The following is a 24,390-nucleotide window of genomic DNA, read 5'->3' on the forward strand; positions in this document are numbered from 1 at the left end:
ATATTTCTTAATATCGCTTTGAAAATTTATTTGAAATTGAGGAATTAGAATGTTTTGTTTAGAAAAATACCACAAAACATTATTATTTGAGTATTCTAGGGTTATCAATTTTATAGAAGGCTATAAATTTTTGATTATAAATTGGTACACTGTTAGAAATTCATACAGGTTTAGTTACTATGAGCAGGAACCTTTTGTTGAGAAGTTTTTATGTGAAAATTTGAAAGTCATTTCAATACCAAGTGGTACCTTCCTATTTAATTCTCTAACATACATATAAGTGCTTTTTCCACATACCTGTGCTCCGGGTTCTCCTCGGTCACCCTTTTCACTTTGAGAATCACCAACTGGCCCCTGTAACAAAAACACCATCAAAATATACATAATTGTGGTCACATTTTCCAAATTAAATATATTTTTTTATCATTTTTTTAATCTTTAAAAAAAGTACAAATATAATGTCATCAATAGGTATTTATATTTAAAAGTCAGAATAAATAGCATAAATATGGGACTCTATTTACTAGGTGATGCTGCCTGAATGTCTGGGTTTAAGGGATTTATTCTGGTCACTTACTGTAAACCCCACTGGTCCTGGAAGTCCTCTTGATCCTTTTTCCCCTTTCTCTCCTTTCAAGTCCTATTACACAGAAAGTCAAAATCTAGCATGGTCTCTGGGATGTTTCTGTGCTTACGAAAACATTTGTGTGTTACAAATAGGAAAGCCAAGCCTTACTAACAAGCTTACTTAAGCATGTATAGTTCTACTTAAATGACTAAAAGAAACAGAAACTTTGCATCAGCAAAGTTCCTCCCCGATATAATTTTGATGACAAAAATCACTTTTTATTTTAGCCCATAACAGAGAAGTTTTGAAAACTCCATGGATTAGATGTAGCTTAAATAAAGAAAACATTCAAAACCAGGTTGAAGAGTTGTTTCAGTTAACATGTGAACATATAAAACCAAGTATCAAGAACTGCTGTCTAAGTACTATAAAAGGCCAAAATGCAAGACTCTTAACGCACAAAACATTATTTAAAATTAAAGTTGATTCAGAGTATTTCCTTTCTCAAATACTCATTGTTTTTCCAACACTTTCTATGATTACTCACATTCCAGTAAAAATATGAGAAAAACTTTGAAATGTGTATGAACAACTTATAAGCTTTTGTGAAAATCAGTAGCTCGGAGTCCTAATATTTTCAGTGACAAGGCCCAGAGGTCATCACAGCTGTGGCTTTGATGGCCAGTCAAAAAACTTGTGTTGATTTGGTGAAGCTATAAGTGATTTACTTTTCATGTACTCGGAGATCCACAGCAGATGGGTTACTAATGAGCATTTAACATTCCACTGGAATCGTTCAGATGTGTGTATGAATATACAGGCCTCAGCTGAGCCGAATACACATGCTCTAAGAAGAGATTTGCATCTACCTAAATAAATCTGAAAAAAGTTAGGATGGATGAAAGGAAATGTAATCAGAACAATGAAGACAAAAATGTCCTGCACAAAGTAAAAAACAGTACTATGGCTTATCTAAATGTCATCTTTGACCATTTTATTACCGTCATGTTGTCTGGTCCACTTAATGTCACAATAACGGTTCCTGGTGGTCCAGGGGGTCCAGTTAATCCAGTGTCACCCTTAAAAGAAAGATAAAAATGAAGCAACTACAAGCTGTGTGTTTTTTGTCTTTATTTCAAATTACTACTGCTACGCTTTTGACATTGTAAAAACTTTTCAAGCCTTCTCCTAGGTAAGAAATCTAAAAATGCATATACTGACTTCTTTTAAAGTATCTAAAATTAGCTTAAAGAGTGTTTTTAATACAATTTTGTCTCTAAATTAATTAAAATTTCTCTGACAGTTAAAACAATTATCAGTTTTCTCCCAATTTGATTAAGTCAGATAACAAAAATATATGAATCATCTTCAGTGACATCCTCAGAATTGCAGTCTGTATACTATAAGTAGATGATTGTCACATGTTGCTGTCAGGTAAAACTAGCTTTCATGTACTCTTAACCTAAAATGGTATTACAGTGCACTTTTTCACTAAGGATCTTTTAGAACAGGGAAAGTCCTAAATATGATCTTTCCTGCAGAGCTCAACAAAACATTAGCCAAAATTTTAAGTGATTTTAAGCCAAGGGAATGTCTCTGCATGTACTAGCAGCATAACAGCAAAGAATGCATCACTTTTTTGTAAAGAAGCAAGATGTTACATGCTCACTTGAGCTAATGCTAATGAATAATAAGTTATGTTTCTAGAGATTTTGCCAGGAAACTTCTAGCATGTTTCTGGTAGTAATCAATTAAAATCAATCCCACTGTCAGATAGTGATGTTTCAGTCCACAACTGAATCTGTGCAGGTCAATTAGCTGAACTGTGAGATGCTCCAAGTTCTTGAACGGGTGCTATAAGGACACTCAGACTGTCTACACCGGCCTTCCAACAGCACCTTGAGGTCCTGAGAGACAATGTATTTATTCATAGCCATTTCTATGAATGTAAATTATGTAGATACAAAGTAAAACCATGAAAGACAAACCATTCAATTTTTCCTCAAAATCTGGGAGGTTTACTAGCATCGTGAGGGCTGACACCGAAGAGATGTTGGCCACAATAAGTCATGAGTCTATATGGTAAGTCATGATGCTATATATTTACCACTGTTTACATGCTTGGATAACTATTTAGGAATACTGTGAAAATTATATATAAATGAATGTAATGCTACGTATTAGTAAGTATTAACTGTTTCTACCCTTCTGTTAGGAAGCTTTTATCTTCAGCTCTTAGGTGAACACAGTTTGTCTTCAGACATTAACTGCCATGTTCCGATCTTCCAGTAAAATACTTCCATATATATATTGAAAATTTTTATTTCACAGTACTTCTCCAAGTGTTTCACCATAGTATATCAGAAATAAAAAATGTTTTAAGCATTTTATACATGCACCTTTCTTCCTTTGGTTCCTATTACTTTTATTCCCATAAGACCCTGAAAAAAGAAAAGAAAAGAAAAAGTGTTATTTTTATTTTAAATAGCATCCATAAAATGAGCTAGTAGCAAGCTTTCATTTTTATTATCAATCTGAGACTACCTTAGGTCCAGGAGGTCCTGGTCTCCCTGGCATTCCCTACAAAAAAATAAAATAATAAAAAAAAAATACTGTAAAAAATTACAATCTTCAGCACCAATATAGGAGTTTTGGTACCCAGTTTTCACCTGAGTTATATTACTTTTTAAAATTTCTTCTTCCACCATTACAACTGCAATTTATCGTCAGTGGAAGTGATAGCAGAATGTCTATATGGTCTGGTTTCAAACATATACCTCTGTTATAGTTATTTACATTAGTATTTAATGTGAATTTATGGGTAATTATTTGAAAATGAAAATTTAGCCCTATGTAGACAAGAACACTTCTGAAAACATGGAAATGATCGCGCATAATAAATAATCAAAAGAAAAAAAAAAGATGGGTGTAGAAAGGTATGGATTTCACATATCCATGTTTCTAAACATCAAGGAAGTCTGGGACAGTCAGGTAATTCTTTTGGTTACTTTGAAAATCAAAAGGTTAAAGTAACAAGTGAGACATAAATTCATACTCACTGAAGTTCCTGGAGGGCCCTGTGGTCCGTTTTCCCCAGGATATCCTTGAACACCCTGGGCACCCTGTATATTAAAAAAAAACAAAAGAAACAAACCACAACAGGAATAAATGTCCTGGCAAGATGATGAGTAAACCACAATGCAAAGTTCAATGAACTGAATAATGGAGGAGCAGCCCTGTCTCTTGATTTCCTCTTCATGTCTCAGGATAACACAGAAGTACAATTCTTCCCTGCTGCATCATCATTTGGTATATGTTTTGAAACACGCGAATACACACCTGTTCTAAAACTAAACTACTCTAAGGTGTAAGTCCTGTTTAACACAACTGACATCTTAATTATCCATTTAGTCCTATTGCTAGCCCTAGTGAGCCTACAGTCTTCAGAATATTCTATGAGATAAATTCTATCCTTTAAAGCTCCACTTTCAAATAAATGGAAAATGAAAAATGTTGACTTTCAGTTTAACTCAATGTCTTCCAATTATTTTAACAGTCAGAAGAAACATCTGTTCTGCCTCCTTCTATTAATCTCATTGAAAAAAATATGGCTCATACTGGTTTTTGTTAATGCTTCTCTAGAAGTAGGACCAATCTTACTTCCTGGGGAACTTTTCTCCATTTCTGAAATATTTTTGCTCATCTGCAACCTGACTTCCTCATCCTGCTTTACTAACTATTAACTTTACTGACTATTGGTTCTGATGACAAAATAATTACTACTGTCTTGGAGTACTTTGTCCTGATAAGTCAGAATAAATACTTTTAATACATTGCATTAATCATATTATAGATGTTTTCTGGTTTAGAAATGAATAATTGTAAGAATACTAAGAATATATAATATATAATTAATATATAATACATAAAATTATGCATTATATGTATATATGTGTATACATACACTTACATATATATATGCATTTATATCTCACATGAGATATAAATGAATTAATTCAGAATTACCTGAAGTCCAGGCATTCCTGGCAACCCAGGATCACCTTTTGCATCATATCCTTGGTTATATCCATCTGCAGGGCACCCCTAGACAATTAGATAAAAAGGAAGATAAAAAGTTATGCTGTAGAACGCTTTAGTGGATCTTAGGCTTCAATTGTTTTAATACAGTATGTAGGGATATAATCAGTATCAAAACTGCATGATGAAGGCAACTGTCTACTACAGGTAGTTCTACCGTCAAAAAAGATTTTATTAAACAGAATACACCATTTTTTGGCATTTTTAGACAGTTTTCTGTGTTAGAAGTAGTCTTAATTTCAGACCTATATACTTCTCTCACACAGTCTTGACCTTTTTCAATTTCTCTACACTTTTTTTTCCCCTTTGAACTACTCTCTAGTGCATTTGCAGATTTCCATATGAATTCATAACCTGTTTGAGGAGAGGCTTAATCCTTTGTGTGTTTGAAAGAGTTAATTCTTAACATGCAGCAACGGTAGTTAAGGGAAAGGAAACAAACAAATACACTTTTGTGACTTGGGGTGAGTTAACTAGTAGAGACCATGCATCAAAGTCAGTTGTTTCTTCTTATGGAAAGTAAATCTTCTGTTTTCCCTGAATGGAGATATCAAGCATTCCTTTCCATCATCAAGTATAAATACATAATATTACCAATACATACTTCACATAATATGATGTAAATAACTGACCTTCTCTCCTTTAATGCCAGTGACACCCTAGGAAGAAGAACAATCATATTATTAAAACAGAAAAGTAAGCAACAATGATGAAAGGACACTTTCTAAATACTCTCTAAGCTCAGTGCTCTTGAAGGGATTTATTTTCATGACCATGGTATATAGCCAGGTACATGTTTGCTGTGCCAGACTTCAATTGAGGAAGAAAGGACATATTGTGAAAAAGTAGTCCAATCTCACTGCTGCAATTCTACAAATGAATGTGGAACATTTTTGAGGCCTGACCTTAAAAAAATAAAAATAAAATAATCAAGAGAGCTGGTGCAATAAAGATCATGTTCAGAAATTATCAGATTTGAAGCCACAGGAACTTGACAGGTAGCATTCCTTTCCCCATTTGTTGTTTATAAGTTTCTTTTAAAATCACATTTCTACAGAGAAAAAAAACAAATCCTAGGGTTAAAGCAATGCAGCCATAATCAGAAGTTCCAGGTTTAATTCCTGGTTCTGTCGTTAACTTAATTAGGCCATGTCCTCAGTGATATTTACGCATGAACTGAAACTGGAATCTATTTAATACATATTGGACACCTTTAAAGATGCAAGTTAAATGTTGACAAGTATGCCTTGAGACACTGAAGAGCTAACATCAGTCAATGAACATGTGTGCATTCACACCTTAAGACGTTGAGGCCTAACACTCAGCAGATTAAGCATCACTTCTTTTTTCTCTTTACTGCACTGTTTTCATACTAATAAAATGGGAATACTTACATATTTCACCTGTTGTCAATATCAGCTAATCTGAGGCTTTACACTCCTTCACTGAGTGGCTCTACGCGGTAGAAATTCATACAATCACAAATTTCACAGACACTTACTGGAATGCCTGGAGCACCTCTTCTACCTGGAGGACCTGGAAAACCTTGATCGCCCTGCAAACAGTAAGAGCAACTGTTAATGCATATTATTGATTATTATTCTGAGTCGAGCAAATGCTACTACAAAAGAAGTTTTTTATATTATCATACTAAAATTATGAGTTGCATTACCACTATATTTACTAAAAGAGGCACAGCTTGACCTTAGGGATCTTTACTTCTATCACAAAGACCAGCCTCTATTAGTTATGTCAAACCAATTTACTGTTTCACTAGAAACGTATGATTTTCTGTAGTAGGCATTCTTCTGACTCCATCTTTCAGATTGTTTGAAGCTATGAGAAAAAAATGATTAAACCTGTAACATAATGTTAAACTTTTTCTATTAATTGCCTTCAGGATTTATGAATTGTCAGCTGCAAGCTATATACTGGTAAAATGAAATTAACTAATTCTCTCAGATGTAAACCATTTCAACAGAAGGACTGGTTAGAAAAAAAACTGATTAGGTCTTCCGGATTTTAAATTAAGAAAAAGGGTTTTCTGTCAAACAGAATACATGTTCAACATGTATTATTTCATTATCAATCTTACACATAAAGGCAGCATTTATCCTTCCTCTGGTGACTGTCATGTTTCAGATTTTTCCTAGTCAATAAAGTCACAAACCAAAACAAATCAAAATGATTGTATATTGGGAGAAAAATGAATGCTTTTTCATCATTCCCACTCACAGCCAAACATAATCCCCATGATATTCAGCTTGGTTTGTACCTTTGTGCCGTTGCATCCTGGAACACCCGAGCGTCCAGGAGGGCCAGCAGCTCCTGGTTCACCCTAAAAGGAAGTGCAAAATTGACACAAGCTTTGTTTTTGCACATTCATATTACCCTACAGCAACACTGAAACAGTTTATGTTGGAGCAGTGTTCCATAAGACTTGACAGATTACAATGTGTTCTGAAATCATTACAATGAGTAAGAAGTGCTGATGCTAAGATTGTTATCTCTAGGTTAACAGACAGAGACAACGCTGATGTTGACACTAGAGTGAGTACACTGGGTTGAGGGTAATTGTGTACTGAAGACTATATTAAGAGAGAAATCAGATAAATCAGTTTCAATTTTACTTACTGGAAGACCTGGGGGACCTGAAAATCCAGGTATTCCTGGGGCTCCCTAATGATATAAAAACAGAGGAAGAGTATTTCAAGTATTAAGAAAGAGCTTATAATGCAGTTTTCCTTTTTATCACATTCACAAGAATAATGAATGAAAGTATAGTTCTGTCAAACAGTCATGGTTTCATTACTTTATCTTCTTTAACCCTTCTGACTGTGCATCAAGTATAATGGTACCTTATGAACTGTTAAAACAGGCAGGTTTCCCCTGCCAAGAAAAACTCAAAATCAACTCTTTGGGGAATTCTAGTCTGACTTCTTCATCGCATATCCTAATACTAAATACATACAGCATTAAACTTGTGCATAAGCTATAGCAAAAAAGGTAAAATTCTAAAATACAGACAGTGCACGTACATACTCCATGTCATGATTTTAAAAATATTTTAAAATCATCTGTAATTTTTTATTTTTCACAAATTACTGATTGAACTATTGAACTACTGATCGAACTATTATTAGCTTTAAACAGAGTATTTAATACATAAAAGCTAGTTTAAAACAAAAATACTTACCCGTATACCTTTGGGTCCAACTAAGCCCGTAAGTCCTGGTGAACCCTAGACCAGAAATGGACAACAGCACATTGCAATATAATTGAGAAAACGCACATATATATCAACAGGACGTGCAATATTTTTAAATACCAGTACAACATATGCACACAAAACTATATGAATAAATACCAGATTTGTCCATTACAGACACTAAAAAAAACAAGCTTTTAATCCAACTTGTATAAATCTTGTCATCTTGCCCTCCCTTTCAGTGTTTACAGGGGATAAATCTCATCAGAGGCTAAAAAACAACATTCAGGGTACGTTAAGAAAGCAGTTGCTATGGGTCTGTTCAAACTGTGAGACCTGAAAGGGTTTCTCCATGAGGAAATAGCTGGAAGCCTCTCATCAGTATTCTGGAGAGTTTTTCAGCTCTCAGGAACGAGTGATGTCAATATAACAATCAGATACATACAGGCACCACTCTACCCTGCACTGTTTTACTTGGAAAGGAAACCCAGGAGCAGGCTGACAGGGAGCTAAGCAGGATGGGAGAGCAAGGCTGAACGGAAGACAGCTGAACACGCCACAGCACCATCTAGACAGAATCTGCTAAAATTACTTCAAGACACTTAGAGCTTTACTGAGAATAAGAAACAACTTTCGTTTCGCTCAGAAATGAAATGGGGAACGTACAGAAATGCACAGCTCCTTAAATCCTGGGTGACAGTTGCTAATAACACATAAGATAATGCATCAGATAATTGGAATAGGGAAAACTAACTGGAATACCCTGCAACATATGATATTCAAGCTAACAGAGATGTCCTTGCTAGGTAAATTATTCTTACTTTTTCCCATTCTTGCAGAAGTCATTATCAGCTATAACAGAGGAAATGCTCTACTGAACACTTTTCAATGAGTTTACATAAACACCTCATCAACATGTATGAGATCCACCATGAGTATCAGTTTAACGAAATATTGTAAAAATGAGACAGGACAAAATAGTACAGCAACACCTAAACAAATTGAAACTGCAAAGAAACATTTATTCAAAGGTGTGGATAAAGGCTGGAGTTACTTTAGTGCAGGTCCCAGATAATAATGTGACTGTGGCAGTACTGTCAGTCCTTCTTCCTGATTTATATTGTGGCTGAGTTTAGACCATACTTACAGATAGTTTGTTCATCAAAGAGTCATTTTATTAATGACAGCAGGAATGCTGTTCCTCAAGACAAATATAATTTATTTTTTTTTAAATGAGCAATACTTATTTTTTTTCCTGCTCATTCAGGAGTTACTGAAAATTCATATTCTGCCTGAGTTTTAGCCATATGGGAAAGAAAGCCCAACTCACCAAAGTCACTCTCCCCATACTGCAGGTAATTATGACATATGGTATTTCCTAGACAGAGCAAGATTTATCTTAAAAACCATCTCTCCTTCAACTTTTCTTAAATCTATTTTTAATTATTTGTCTCAGAAGTAGCTTGTTTCCTCTCTTTCTAGCAACAGAAGTCAGGGTACACTTAAGACAAAATTGTGGTTATGCTACTAAAGTCTATTTAGAGCCGTGTTTCTTGCCTTTGGAGGGGCAGTCCAGGTGCTTCAGAACTGATTCCTCGACAACTGACCACAAAAGCCCATGTTCATATTAACTACTTCCACTTTGTCTAAAATGAACATTGCAGCTATTGACCACACATCCCTTACCAAATGGAAGACTCTGAAACAGAGTTTTGTTGTTGTTGTTGCTTTTTGTTTTAAACAGAATTCTTTATCCAGTCAAAACTCACTTTCACAGTCAAGCACAGATGTAGTGTTGCTACCCCTGTGCCTCCATGGGAACATACCTTTGGCCCCTGTGGCCCTGGAGGCCCTTCTGGACCGGGAAAGCCTCTATGACCAGGTGGACCTGGGACACCAGGGAAACCTTTTTCACCCTGTAAACATTAAGAGAAAGAAGTCCTGAGAAAATCCTTGATTTTCGTTTTGATAACTTACTTTTAAGACATTTATTATTTTCAGTACTTCTTAACTTCTATGTTTGTGTCAACTACTGTGATGGATTATCCTTGCTCATACTGACCTGTTCTCCTGTGTGCTGCCTAGGCCACATCGTACCACTAAAGTAACAAGCTAATTATGAAGACACCAGAAGACATCAGTACTCAAGTTTTCACAGTGTACCGAAGTTAATTGGCAGCATGAAAAGTTTAAGAAATCAGCTGATACATATTTCTTCTTAATATTCTATACCATGCTTAGCCTCTACAAGAAACACAAATCCAAGTCCACTATAGTACTCCTAATTTGTAGCTGGTAAACTTAATAACTGCTGCTGTACAGTAAAGTCAGTTCCAAATCATCAATACCTCTCTCTCTTCATGCAAGCCATGGAAAGAAACAGTGGGAGTCAAATATAGCAAAACTGTTCAGATAGAACAAAAATAAGTTTGCTTTAAGTAACAACATTACAACATTATTCTGAGTCTCAAAGATTAAGCCACCCTATTACTTTTTTATATACTTTTTTTTTTTACAAGGTCGAGTTCAAATGAGCAAACCATGTGAAGGAAACAGAAAAGATTAAAGTTACACAAATGGAATAAAGGAGACTACGTTACAGTAGGAGAGGCATTTTCTTTTCTTTTTTCTTTTTTAATTAAATATAATGAACATGCAAGTTTTATCCTGGTTAAAATAAAGTGCTTCAAGCCTAAGAAACTCACAGAAAAGGTGTCTAACTCTTTAGATAGCAGCAGTTTAGCATGCTCAGTATTACATCAGTGAAGAGCTGTCTACTTAAGACAGTTTACAACACAGCATGAGATAGGAGAGAGAGGATGGGATTATTGATTCTCTTGGAGTCAATTTTCCTATTTATCAGAAGAGAGTTACAGAAAAAAAGCAATTGAAATTCTGCTGTGCACAAGTTATCTTGCTGGTATCTTAGTAGTCAACGTACAAGATAGGATCCAAAAGAAATCTTGAGCAGCTAAAATATTTTGGCTTGTCCCACCACCAATTCTCACCCCCCAAAATCTCCCAGCCTCACCAGATTTTAAATAATTTCTTAATTAAAAATAAAATAGATAAACACAGAAGATAATCCCAGAACATCTGAACACAACTGCAAGATGAGGATTGCATTATGAAGTGTCTATGTGATCTGTATCATAAACTGGCATAGCTTTTTATAACAAATCAGTTTTTTCATCCAGGGCCATGCCAAGAAAGGCAAAAAGAATAATGCCGTACCGAGATGTGCCACTGGAGGGGGTGTGGAACTAACTCACCGAAAAACGACACAAATCCTTGATTCCTGCTGAGCTTGCTAACCCTCACTGCAGCAAGCGGTGGGACGCACTCCAGCTGCAGAGCAGCCCCGTGCTCTTCTGACTGCTTTGCTCATCGCCACACAGCAGAGGCAGTTTTACCCACACTGTCTTCTTGACAGGTCAACAAGATCAGATAATTCTCAGGTTGGAGAATTTCTCAACATCGAACAATTATGAAAACTTACCGACGAATATAATCGTCCTTACTTTCCACAGCTGCATGAAAAACTAGATCAGTGTAAACAATGATTAAGTATTACCTATACATTTCTCAGTTGATTTTACTTGGAACTGAAGATGACAAGTTGCAGGTTTTCACTCACTAATATTTTTCTTTTAGTGGGCATCTTAAGTTATATTTTTCTTATTTTTCAGTTGGTCTCAATCTGTACGGGTTAGGACAAAGGTCAGACCGACTAAGAACATGAAAAACAACCACTGAGATTTTTTTTTAAAGACATGGGTATCCTCCTTTAACACATACAAATATGTTTTAGTAAAGAACATTTACTTTGAGATTATTTTTCTGCACCACTTTAGCTTTCTAAAGGCAAGACTAGTAGTGTTTACTGTGGTGCAATATGACATACTTTCTTGGCAATAAAAGTACAGCAGGGAAGTCAAAAGTAATTCTTTACCAACCAGTTGCATCAAGCTGTGGGACTAATCGTAACCGTCAGTCTATGTAGACACTACGGTGTGTGCGTATCTGAAATCTGTTGAAAAGGTTTAGTACAGCAATCACTGTGTCCACGGTTAGCCTGAACTACAACCATGACTTCTCTAATAATGCCCCTTTCATTTGTGAATCAGTTGTTTTTCCAACTACAAGAAAGAGTTTGAAAGAATTTTTGGCATTCGTGTAATTCAGGTTTGTCTAAAAGCCACACTGAGCCTCTGCCAAGCTACTGCTGGCAACAGGCAGAGCTGCAGCTCTGTTGCTTTCGGTAGACTTGACTGTTCCCCAGCTCCTGGCAAGGTGCTTGTGATTAGGACCCAGAAACTCGTCCTGTGTCTCGATCTGCGGGACATGCATTGTCTGTTGGATACCAATGCTTTTACCTTTCGTCCAAGAACCAGAAAATGCGCAGGGGTCCAGGGGTAGGAGGGAGATGGCAAGGTCCTAACATGGCTCTGCTGATGCCACTACAAAGTTTGTAACAGGAGAGCTGCTGGTAGTGATAACTGACAGCAGTTGTTAGGAGTTTGTAAAAAGTACCTAATGGTTTGGTGGTTTTTCTGTTGGTATCCTAACATCACGAAACACTGTAAACAAACTAATGCATTAAAAAAAAAAATAAAATTTATTAGTTAAACAGTGCGTCCAGAGTTATTTTAAAAGATTTTTTTGTAAGGTAACATATTGCTTTTACAAGTCTCCATAGACTTTGTTGACAGAATACCGTCACACAAAATACTCACTTGCTAGTTCATCTCAACTATTAACAATTTCCCAGTATAAACTAATCTTAGGAAAAATGTATTTGCTCTTACCTTATTACCTTTTGTGCCGTCACAAAAGCAAGGACTTTTACCTTTGCATACACAGCTCTGAAAAACAAAAAGACAAATTCTATAATAAAACAAATTTTCTCATCATGTTGCTTGGTGAAGGGCAAATGAAAGCCCAATGGTTTTAGTAAGGTAATTATTTTATAGATAATACAACTTAAAAAAATGTTTACAAAGCGTGGTAATTCTCAACAGAAGAAAATACCTCATAATTCCTCAGTGCTGTCTTTTGAGACAGGTAAGGTCACTGCTTCCCTTTAAAAGTTGGGGCAAAGGCCAAGAAGCTGTGCTCGACACAATCAGGGTTATAATATCAGTATGATGTGTGAAATTTAAGAGTTTGGGATCACAGCAGTAAACACTGATGATTCATTTAAAAACTTAATATAAACTTAAGTAAAAAAAAACAAACAACAACAAGGATTTTCAGAGTGTAACCGGATAGAAAGCATGACTAAATTATCTAGCTCATGTACTCAACAGTGGTTTTAGCAGTGAGCTCAGGCAGAGCTGCAAAACACATCTGAGATCCTCTGGTGAGCATGAGAAATGTTAACCCCCCATGCCCTGATCCTGCTACAGCTACCATGCACTCCATACCCGAGCCAGTCCAGTTGGGCTGGGTTAACTCTGCAAAGGACTTCTTTCTACGCTTATGTAGATATGTCCTATTTCGGTGGAGTGGAGGAGAAAAAGCATCAATATTAACATAAATATTGTACATACAAAAGTATTATTAAGGCTACTGAAGCAATATATTCCATACAGATATGGAGTAATGTGCATTTATTGTTCTTATTTATTTTTTTTTTCCATTTATTTTTGAAGCTATTGCTGAACGACTTTTTCAACTGTACCGCTATAGAAAGAAGGTTGTTTTTCAGTTTAGCTTCTCATTTCAGTCTATTTGTTTATCACAATTACTTATACTATGGTACAGCTCCAGACAATAGGAAAGGGACAAATATCCTACATTGGCTATGATGGTATTTTCCTGAGTTTCATAAAACTCAGAAAAGAGGGAGGAACTATATTTCCTACACGATCAAAGCCTTTAATATGGTACGACATGAAATTTCTATTCAGATGCTGAAGACAGAATTAATTAACCCCTACAGCTGTTCATAATACAACGGCAGCACTGTTCCAAATTTATAACTTTTCCAGTGGTGTTCTCAAAAAAACAGAAAGCAAAAGATAGAGAAAACGTTCTCCGTGACATTTTAAAAGGATGGTGTCAGATTGTCATTAAATTTGAATCTCTCTGTGGCAGTATGTTCAGGTAAAACATTTTACAGAATTGAAAAGCATCTTTTCTTCCCACAAGCTAGGATCGATTTCATCTATCTTTATCAGCCAAAACCAGGGTATCCGGTATCAGGTATCTGCCTTCCTTTCCTACACAGTTGATGGTGTCCGTCTCTTTCCCTTGACTCCACACAGGAACCTGACAGCTAGTTTGGAACAACTCATTCTGTCTTTTTAGGTGCCTCTTTTCGGATGAAGGAAGGATCCTGCAGGTATCTGCCGTTCTCTGGGGGCTAGACAGTTGCTGGCGGAAGCTGTCTTTTAGGTGGCTGAAGTTAGGTGAGAACTCCATCTAGTAGTTTAAAAACAGATGCAGGAAATATTCCTCAAGTGAACAGCTATTTACAAAATAAAGCATAAATTAGAATCCATCAGCCATGAAAAGCAAATCCCCCAAGAAATGTCTGTAGCAATGTGTTCCGTGGACAGATTAACAGGCAATTATGTGATGGTACAGGTGAGGTTTTTAGTGTTGCAAACTAATTCTTCAGCAGATTTAAGAAGACTTTCTTCCCTAGATCTGACAGCTAGAGTTTAAGTAGCACTGCATCAGAAATTTGGAAATCAATGTTGTCTTGTAAAACAGACGAGACGTGACTATGCTATCTTTGATATTATTTTAATCAGTACAATTTAATAACCAGAGGCACAAGAATAAACAGTATCTCAGAATTAACATCAAATATTATCCTGATTTCTTCTTGGTGAGGTCTGTAAGTTTGCCACTGGGTATTCTAAATTCACCAGTTGAATTATATGACAGGTATCTTAAGCCTTTAAGTATAAGCATAAAATGATAAAGTAATAGACATCTCAAAATAAATTGGGAATGGATTGTTTCCTACTCAATAACATTACCTTCCATCCCAAAGAATTCTCTACAAAATAGTACATTTTACTGACACATTTTTGGTACACGTCTGATAAACAGTATAAAAACAGTACCTGCTCATGTTGATGTGTTCATCACACAATAGGATAAAAGCAGTCTTCACTTGCAGACACCACACTTTTCTGCTGGTGAGTTACTCAAGCTATCACGTTTTTAAGGCTTGCATACGAAAATTGTAAATTAACTACAAGAGCTGGGAGACCCAGTTACTTTGCAAACTCAACTGCTAATACAAAGATTTAACTTACAGATTTAGTAGCCACCTCAGCCCAGGGAAGGTGCCGTTTACTAGGAAAGAATACTTGAAGTGGTCCAAATTCTCTGGATTTATTCAGAGTACCTGGGAGCACATCCTTGCTGAGCAGAGTGAGCTTTCCTCATAAATACTCACAGGCTTCTACATTGCTAGTATTTGCCATTGTAATTCTACAGACCTTAACGGAGTTGCGCCTTATTTCTAACTATAAAAGAAAAAAGCAGATTCTTTAAAGTGTTTGTATGCAAAGCACAATTTTGAGGACACGTAGAGAAATCACCAAGAGACATGACTCTTCCCTAGTAAGTATAATCTGCAGAAGCCCTGGTATGTACGGATACAGACGAAAATATTACTTTTAACTTATAATCACAGATTAATCCAACGTGAAGTTAAATGCATGAACATGTAAAAACTTATGATGCTACATAACTAATGAAGGTTATTAAACCATTTGAAGAAAGAGAGCCTTTGTTCTTCAAGAAGTCACAATGCTTCGAATGTGTTTAATTTGCCATTAGTTAGCTTTCAAATCAATTTAGATCTTTTTGTGAATGCATCTCACTTTAAACTAAACTGAAAAGACCAAAGACGATTCTACATTACACAGACAGTTAGTTGGATAACACTAAATGTTTTGGCATATGATTTTTACATAAGATTAGATTACGCCTTCTGTAAAGGAGCTTTGAACCAAAAAGTCATTGCTCACTTACACTACTGATGCTGCCTGGATGTTTCCACAGCCTTGCAAGATGCCTGCAGCTTCTTTATCAAACGATCATAATAAAGCAATAGTCTACTGCCAAGTTGTAAGATAGGGAAATTTAATATTAGCTATTAACAAATTATTCAAAATACTCACAATAACATCTCTGTAAGTTGCTGCGTGTTTTTCAGCTTTGTGATTTTTCTGATAATCACCTCGTTTTATTTCAAATAATCAGATAGGGAGATGGAACTAGATTTCTGATCCAAAAATCTAGGCTAATGAAGAAAGCCAAGTCCTTGTGTGGATAACAAGTCAAATAAATTAACCAATGAAGCAAAATTAAAAACAACAACCACCAAACAAACAAAAAAACCAACACTTTCTTAGAGTAACCTAGAAGACTTCCTTTCAGAGGAGTTTTGAGTGGTAGTGTAGTAGCACGTGCATTTTAAATAATTCCAGCAGTGTACACTGAAGCACCTATTCTGCAGCAGCACATCTTCTGCAGTTTTATTCACTGGGTGACTCCACTATAGGGCCTCCTGCAATGGTATGTGTAATGATGAGGTGCCCTTCCCACACTATGGGATTGGATTCTGTGAGGCTCTGACGTCTTCCTTCCCCCAATTCAGAGACTAATTTAAGTATCTGTTTAAAAAGTGAGTCCTCTCCCTTTACCGAATCCCTCAAAGAAACAACAATGAAAGAAGGAAGAAGAACCATACTAGGACTGCATTGTCACCTAAGCAAAGCTCGATGTGGGTTCAGGATGGCACCACGACTCCCTGCACTGCAGTCATAGTGGAGCATCAGGGAATGTCACCCAGCTCACGGCACCATGCTGACAGACCTAGCTATACGGAGGATGTCAGAGAATGTACTTAGGGATATTACCAAACCCTAATGACTCAAAAGAGATCACAAAGCATCAATGCAAGGAAAAAAAAGCAAACGATAGGCATTTCTACCAAAGGCACAGGCTTTGAGTTCTGTCACTCACATTTGGAGGGTAGTACAGTCACCTGGGGAGGGGGTTAACGGCAAGAAGATGGGGAACATATAAAATGAGCCAGAGAGGAGGACGTGCCAGTATTTCTCCAAGCATCGTTCCATAAAGACATCTATGATGACAGAGGAGACAGAGCATTTGCTTTTATTTCTAGATCTGGAGAAGAGTACAGTAGGTCAGCCATAATGGTCAGCTACAATTTAAAAATACATTATTTATATACTAAAAGACACAAACAAATAAACCTGTGCAAGGACAGAGATGACAAAGATCAGGTACCGTATTCCTTAAGCACGTTTCAGATGAAGCCTATATCAAAACCACCCAGGATGAGTAACAAAGACATTCAGATGAAAGGTGAGCTGAAATTAAATGTGTGCTGTAGGAACAAAGTAACCTGGGTGAGTCGGGGCTTAAATTCACACTTTTGGCCTGATTGGTCTTCAATTTCATGGGTGAATGCAACTGATTCCAGGGGTAAGTCCTGGTTAACATAAATGAAAGATGACTGCGCAACATGAGGAATTTTAACATGAATTAAGAGCAGCGCAAGTGATATTCATTAATTACAGCGGACAGTAAGAATAACCCAGGTGTCTTCTCTCAAGTGAGTGCTGAAGCTGTCACTTGCCTGCACTGCTGGTTCTGGACGCTGATCTGGCTCATTATTAACAATGCAAGTCTGATTTTTCATTTAAAGTTCATTTTTATTAGCATCTCACCCATCCTGTAATTAGGTCTTTATCTTCTAACTTCAAAGATCACTGAAGTAGAACTCCACTAAAACATGAAATAACTTTTGTTGGACAAGATCTACTTTTCTGTGGTAACACTTCTTTCACCCCACCTTTCTGCTTAATAATGGTATCATGAGCAGCCTAAAATTATGCATGTCATGACAACAGTCCTTTATAAGTAGCAGTAAGTTATCGGCTAATTTCCCATTTTCTGTAATTTCCCTTAAATTCCAATATTTATTAAAAATGATGTATCAGTGAGCCAATTCCTTTAAGAACCTTGACTGTATTTTCAGGGCTGCTGACACACGGAGATTTCTGAATTCTTCCTGAGCTGCCTCAGTGCAAAGCAATCACTTCACACATTCCAGCCACATCTACAAACCACAACTCAGACCAGAATAATATTGCTCAAATAGCTGATGGTCATATACTGTTTAAAACTACAAAACACCCATTTCTCTAATGTTCTCTACTGCGTGTTTTCTATTGCATCTAATAAAAATAGGTGTAAAATATTATCATAGCACCATAGAACGTCCTGAGTTGGAAGGGACCCACAAGGACCATCGAGTCCAACCCCTGACTCCACACAGGACCACCCCAAAACCAGGCCATGTGTCTGAGAGCGCTGCCCAAACGCTCCTTGAGCTCCAGCAGGCTGGGTGCTGTGACCACTGAGGAGCCAGTTCAGTGCCCGACCACCTCTGTGTGCAGAACCTTTCCCTAACACCCAGCCTGACCCTCCCCTGTCCCAGATCCATGCTGTTCCCTCAGGTCCTGTCCCTGTCCCCAGAGAGCAGAGCTCAGTGCCTGCCCCTCTGCTCCCCTCGTGAGGGAGTTGCAAGCCACCATAAAGAAAGTTAATCATAGAATCATAGAATATCCCAAGTTGGGACCCATAAGGATCATCGAGTCCAACTCCTGGCACCACACAGGTCTACCCCAAAATTCAAACCATGTAACTAAGAGCACAGTCTAAACGCTTCTTAAACTCTGACAGGCTTGGTGCTGTGACTACGTCCCAGAGGAGCCTGTCCCAGTGTGCGACCACCCTCTCAGTGAAGAACCATTTCCTGATGTCTAGCCTGAACCTCCCCTGCCACAGCTTGACACCATTCCCTCAGGTCCTATCACTGGTCACTAAAGACAATAGATCGGCGCCTGCCCCTCCACTCCCCCTCAAGGGAAGCTGTAGGCTGCGATGAGGTCTCCCCTCAGCCTCCTCCCTTCCAGGCTGAACAGGCCCAGTGACCTCAGCCGCTCCTCGTACATCATCCCCTCTAGGCCATTCATCATCTTTGTATCCCATGAAAAAAGTTCCTAGTGTGGAAAAAGTTATATAAAGAAAATATTTTTTTCTGAGTCTAAGATGCACTTGCATTAGGATACTTAGCTAGACAAGCACAGTTAGTAATTCTACCTAGACGCAGTTAGTAAATACGTGACCTCGGCAGCATTTTCCTCTTGTTGCACAACCGCAAGTCACTATGCAGCGTACAAGGTACTGGAGAATGAAGCTCCCTCACTCCAAAACATTGCTATCATAACAAAATACCACTCTCACAATCGCAATCTGTATACTAAAAGTTTTTCATGCATTCTAAGCATCAAACATGAATTCATTAAAATTATCAAAGACTATGAAGAACTTTGTGTTTTTTTAGTGATTGCTGGACCAGTACAACAAAACCAAATTATTAAGCCTTCAATAAGTATAGACAACATAGAGCAGAAATAGGAGATGATGAGACAAAGGAAAATATGTCAGTTCCCAAACCCTGAAACATTGTGTAGTCACTTGTGAACTGGAAGGCAGCCAGACATTCCTACCTTAGAAGACTCCTGTTAACAGCAACGAATGCTATCAGAATTCACAGCATTTTGCCTATCAGACGAATACCTTGCACCTGACACAAATTATTTCATTTTTACTTTCCATTACCAAGAAACACACCTGCAATTTTAACTAATAAATAACTCAGTCAATGTCTTATGCAGGGAGAACTGATCTCGGAGGCTGTGGAAGACAACTGTAATGCTCTAGCCACGGCTGTTGTTGAATAAGCTCCATTAAACACGTGTAATGGGAACCTTGCTCAGGGAATAGCTACTGAATCACTACCCCTCCCTGGTAACATGGCCCTTATATTACTGGATATGTGCTGCTTTCAGCATGAGGCATGGAAGAGAAGTTCTAAGCACTTATGATCTCTGGAAAAAATCTTCAGAACCTTTCACAGCAGCAGCATTGTGTGTCTAATTAACAAATCCACAATTTGTGATCAATGTGAACATACAACATATGCCTATCTGTGTTTGATAAGAACTTCCTTGCTTTCTGTCCTTAATTTAAAGCCTAGAGTTATTTTGAAAAGGATTGTTTTTAATGTAATAGGAAGATGTATTTATAATTGCATTTGCAAATCAACCAAAAATCAATGGTAAATGACTGATATGGACAAATGGGAGAAGCTGCTGTAGATGAACAGTTAGACAGCCTTCTACTATGTCACAGGTACATGGGTACAGAAACTGTTTTCACTTCATAAATTTAAACAGTTTTGAAATCCTGATCAGTTTTTAAAGTGAAAAAATATTGCATAAGAACTTCGCTTAATGACAATTTTGTTGTTAGTTAAGTCTCTTCATTAGTAGTATTCACATTTGTTACAAGAAACAAACCAACAACAAAAACCTGACACAGAACAGTGCAAAACAGAAACAAAATTTTTGTAAAACTTCTGGTATCTCTCGCAGCCTCTGTTCAAATGAGGTATATTATGCACTTGAAAAAAAAAAAAAGACTTAAAACACTCTGCAATTCTCCTTCTGTACTACATGTAACTGAACAGCATATCCTCTTTTGCTGTGAACGAACCCAGCTGTGTGCAAGTTCCAAGAAGCTCCCATAGCATCGCTGTTTATACTGTGGTGATGAAAGCATACCGCTCTGCCATCTTCCTCATAAGCTCCACGTCCAACTTCCACAGTGCCAGCCGCATTCTTGTCCAGGCAGATACAGTGCAATTAATTGCATGGCGCTACTCCCTTCTCCTCTCCAGCTCACCGATGGTAAAGAATTAGGGAGTGTGAGAACAGTAGGGCTTAGCAATCTTCATTGTGCCTGCACGTTGTCATCCTTATGTTTGGATAAAACAAGTAAAATGTTGTCATTTAGAAAAAAAACACCCCTGAGTTTTCCCCAACTGAAATTTGTGAGCTCAGTGACAACCGCCTTGGCCTGTGTTGTAGAAGCTGCCTAAAATTACTGTGTCTACGTAACTAAACCTGGCACGTTGTGGGCAGTTTTGGAAAACAATCAGTCGAAATTCAATTGAATCTGTTATTTTTTAAGATACAGAATTATGCCCTCTTTAAGCAGAGAGAATGATGGCTTGCTTTCTTCTGCTGGAACCCTGGAATTTCTGATGCAGTGACCACTGCCCTACTTTACAAGCAATCTCACTGGGGTGGAAGATACTGTGATGAGGGCTATCAGAAACTGGACCTAAATGTTCACAATACATTCAAACTGGTTCAATCTCCAAAGACAGTCCCATAAACACTATCTCTGTGTTTTCTTTTTTCTTTTTTTTTTTTCTCCTGACCTTGAACAGGACATTGGGACAACACAAATAAATATTCTTCCTATCCACGGGGAAAAAAAAGATTAGGCAATTCAGGCCACAGAATTTTTTGTGTAGCAAACTTAAGGGTGTTTAAGCAGCTTATTCATCCGTGCTCTTCCTTCCTAAGAGGAAGGCATCTTAAAAGAGCAACATAATAGCACAGAACACATATAATTTAACTAGTGAATTTTTGCCATCCTACCATAATATGATTAGCATTATATCACACCATTTCTTCCCAACTGTTGAGTGTGGGAATGGTATTCATTATAACTGTTGTCTCCTCAGGCCTGTATATTCGTATATTCATAAAATTCCTGGTGTGTATCTTCTGTTAAGTGGTGCAAATAGAAATGAAAGCAACAGTAGCTTGCTCAGAGAAAGCTTACTGCACATGCTTTGGTTTTTGCTTTTTGGAAAGGCTTTACGATTTTACAGATTTAAAAAAAAAGAAAAGCAAAACAACAACAAAAAAGGTTGCTTTTTCTTGCAGCTTCCTCTACAAATGGGAAAATGCAGCTTCAAGTCCCAATTACAAAGCCTTCACTGAACCAGGCCAAATGGAAAACCTGTAAACCTGTGAGACTTGTACCCTATCACAAAACTTCTACGTTAAAAAACAAGACAAAGAATGAAAATAAAACTAGAAATAGACTGTGTGACAAAACAGAACTTCAGCGTGCAAGAGAGACTGAGACTGTGAACAGTTAAGAAAAAAGCCTTTTTGTATTTCACTGTCCTCCTAAGCTTCTGTAACTCATGCCAGCATACTGAGCCTTCTAGTATTACTGTGTTAGGCAGCGGGGTGAGAATGTGACAGTAAAATAGATGACCGGACATCCCATACTAGTTGCACTTAATAGCAAAGTATTTTGTTTCAAAGACATGTTATGATAAACCAGCTCTAGGTACTGCAGAAGAGAGTGCTTGCACAGATCTCAAAATAAAATGGTGTTATTTCTATATGAAATGCAAGGCGATTAAGAAAGAACCAGTGTCTGCCTGCCTACTTTGATCATTTTAATATTATTCAGTCAGCAATATAACTTGAATTATATAGTTTTGGCTAAAAATATATTTACTTTGCAGATTTGTTAGAAAAAAACAACACATTAAGTGTTAACAGTTCAGTTTTCACAGGCATTTTATGAAGATCGCCTAAGGAGGTTCATCTTGTTTCAGCTGTATGCTGTGGCCTGCAGCTCTAAACAGAGCACTTAACTTTTCTGGGCCACCAGAGCAAGCTTCCATGCAGTGTAAGGGAGCTGAACTCCATCAATCGTGTGATGCACCAACATTAGGGCAATTCTACCAATTCATAGTAACTCTGATCATGGCTCAGTGGGAAAAACATTCTTCTGCAGTGCTCTGACATTGGCCTGTTTATGGAAATGATGGCTGCAACTAATTGCTGAGGCAATCAGGATCAGAACAATCTTGTATAAACTGGGGTCAATTATCAGAGTAACACCCCCACTGACTTCAGACTTGGGATCGTATTAACCAAATCAAAGAGAGCACTTCACAAAGAATTTCTTCTAACACGCTCAGTGAACTCTTTTGCATATTCAGGTGCATGTTGTCCCTTCTCAGTTGCCTCATGGGACAGAGCCTGGGTGTTTCCAAAGGCCGGCAGAGAAGGCCCATCCTCATTGTGCCACTAATTTGTCCCTCCAACATTTTGATTCCTAGTTCCACAAAGCCAGTCAGCCTGCATTCCATTCTTACAAGACCTGGAGGTGCTCATGGCTGAGCTAGAACACTGTGCTGTTCCCTTCCAGAGCCATGTGCTATGATCTATGGAACAGCAATATGGTTTGTATATAATTAGGGAAAAATATCAGTATTGCATAAAGAAGAGACTAGCTTACTTACAAGTATTTGCCTGTGAATTTTAAAATTCATGACAAAAAATAAAAAAATAAAAATTAATTGTGGAAAGTAAACACTTGCATCTAGTCACAGCCAGTAAACATAAGCGAGAAAGAGGATGGAAAAAAAGATCTTATCTAGTTTTGTAGTCACTGTTTTTGTATTTTTTGTATTTTATCTCCCCTCCTTTGCCATGATGAAAAAATGCAGAGTAATGATTGATGCAAATACAGGATACAGAGTATTTGACTTTATCCCGTGAGCTAATACAATATTGTAGTTGTATTACAATGAAAATTCAGCACTAGCAGTAATGTGAGGCAATGGACAACTAACTTGCAATTAAGTAATCTCGCCCAAGTAGAAGCCTTCTTTTATCCTGAACACGTCAACATGATGCTACCGTAAAAGTGATCAATGCTACTAAGGAGCAGTTACCGATAAACTGACCTATGTCTTTTTCTTATTGGTGTTATTTGAAACAACAAATTTCAGGAAGCTTTTTTAGGTTCACGTTTAACTTCAAGACATACATCACTGTAAACCAGAAAAGAAAAGCATGGATGATATTAAAGTCATGACACTCTCAGGAGAATTGGCTTGTATGTGCATATGAAGATAATACCAGCTCCAGATGCTGTTAAAGTAAATGAAAAGGAAAGCAATTTTTTTTTTTCTGAGAGGAAAAAAAATATGAGGAATGAGAAAGACTTCATTCCCTGAGGGGGAAAAAAAAAAAAAATATTTTGTATTATTCTAAGGTATTTAAATGAACAGTGGAAAAATCCAAGGGATTATAACATCAATATTTGGAGTGAAGGAATACATCAAGCAAGCTGAAAAGCCTTTGACATGGGAAGATGCTACTTCTGCTGAGTTTTCAGAAGATGTGATTAGAGCATGCCAGTGGCCAGGAATGCAGATAATAATACTCCCTAGCATGTGCCAGAAAGTTCAGGCTCCTAAGGACAGGGAAGTCACGACGGTGAAGGGCTGTGAGGACCAAAACTTGCTATATCAACAGCAGCAGGCAAAAATTAATAGTTTCATTTCTTGTCTTTTGGAATAAACTACTTATTAAGTGATTAAGAAACAAATCGAAAACTTTTCTATATTGAAACATCTTCTAACTTATTCATATAGCTGGTCAAATATCAATTAATTTTCATATGAAAATGTAGCGTGATTTTAAAACATAAATAATGACTATTTCCTTGCAATGGACAGTCCAGCTAAGATGCACTGACTTATTCAGTCAATTATTATAATAAA

At 37.1% G+C, this 24,390-nt stretch overlaps 1 protein-coding gene across 3 annotated transcripts in view; it reads right to left on the reverse strand.

Moving 5' to 3' along the window:
- Window positions 1–24,390, reverse strand: part of COL4A3 (collagen type IV alpha 3 chain) — a 63,526-nt gene that overhangs the window by 37,612 nt on the left and 1,524 nt on the right. For 2 of the 3 annotated variants that reach the window (XR_014588433.1, XM_083849424.1), the window contains exons 2-15: window positions 12,683–12,739; window positions 9,701–9,790; window positions 7,863–7,907; window positions 7,301–7,345; window positions 6,942–7,004; window positions 6,168–6,221; window positions 5,299–5,325; window positions 4,595–4,672; window positions 3,628–3,690; window positions 3,113–3,148; window positions 2,968–3,009; window positions 1,570–1,647; window positions 578–640; window positions 298–354 (exon numbers count right to left, since the gene is read on the reverse strand). Coding sequence is in view for 2 of the 3 variants with exons in the window: in XM_083849424.1 (XP_083705550.1) it covers window positions 298–354; window positions 578–640; window positions 1,570–1,647; window positions 2,968–3,009; window positions 3,113–3,148; window positions 3,628–3,690; window positions 4,595–4,672; window positions 5,299–5,325; window positions 6,168–6,221; window positions 6,942–7,004; window positions 7,301–7,345; window positions 7,863–7,907; window positions 9,701–9,790; window positions 12,683–12,739 (798 nt within the window). In the remaining variant the exon portion in view is untranslated. Of the gene's footprint in view, window positions 1–297; window positions 355–577; window positions 641–1,569; window positions 1,648–2,967; window positions 3,010–3,112; window positions 3,149–3,627; window positions 3,691–4,594; window positions 4,673–5,298; window positions 5,326–6,167; window positions 6,222–6,941; window positions 7,005–7,300; window positions 7,346–7,862; window positions 7,908–8,210; window positions 8,486–9,700; window positions 9,791–12,682; window positions 12,740–24,390 lie in introns of those variants that run through there. The other variant, XM_083849425.1, reaches the window with a different exon arrangement.

The sequence above is a fragment of the Anser anser genome (assembly GCF_964211835.1).
Source record: "Anser anser genome assembly, chromosome: 9".
In the NCBI taxonomy this organism is placed as follows: domain Eukaryota; kingdom Metazoa; phylum Chordata; class Aves; order Anseriformes; family Anatidae; genus Anser; species Anser anser.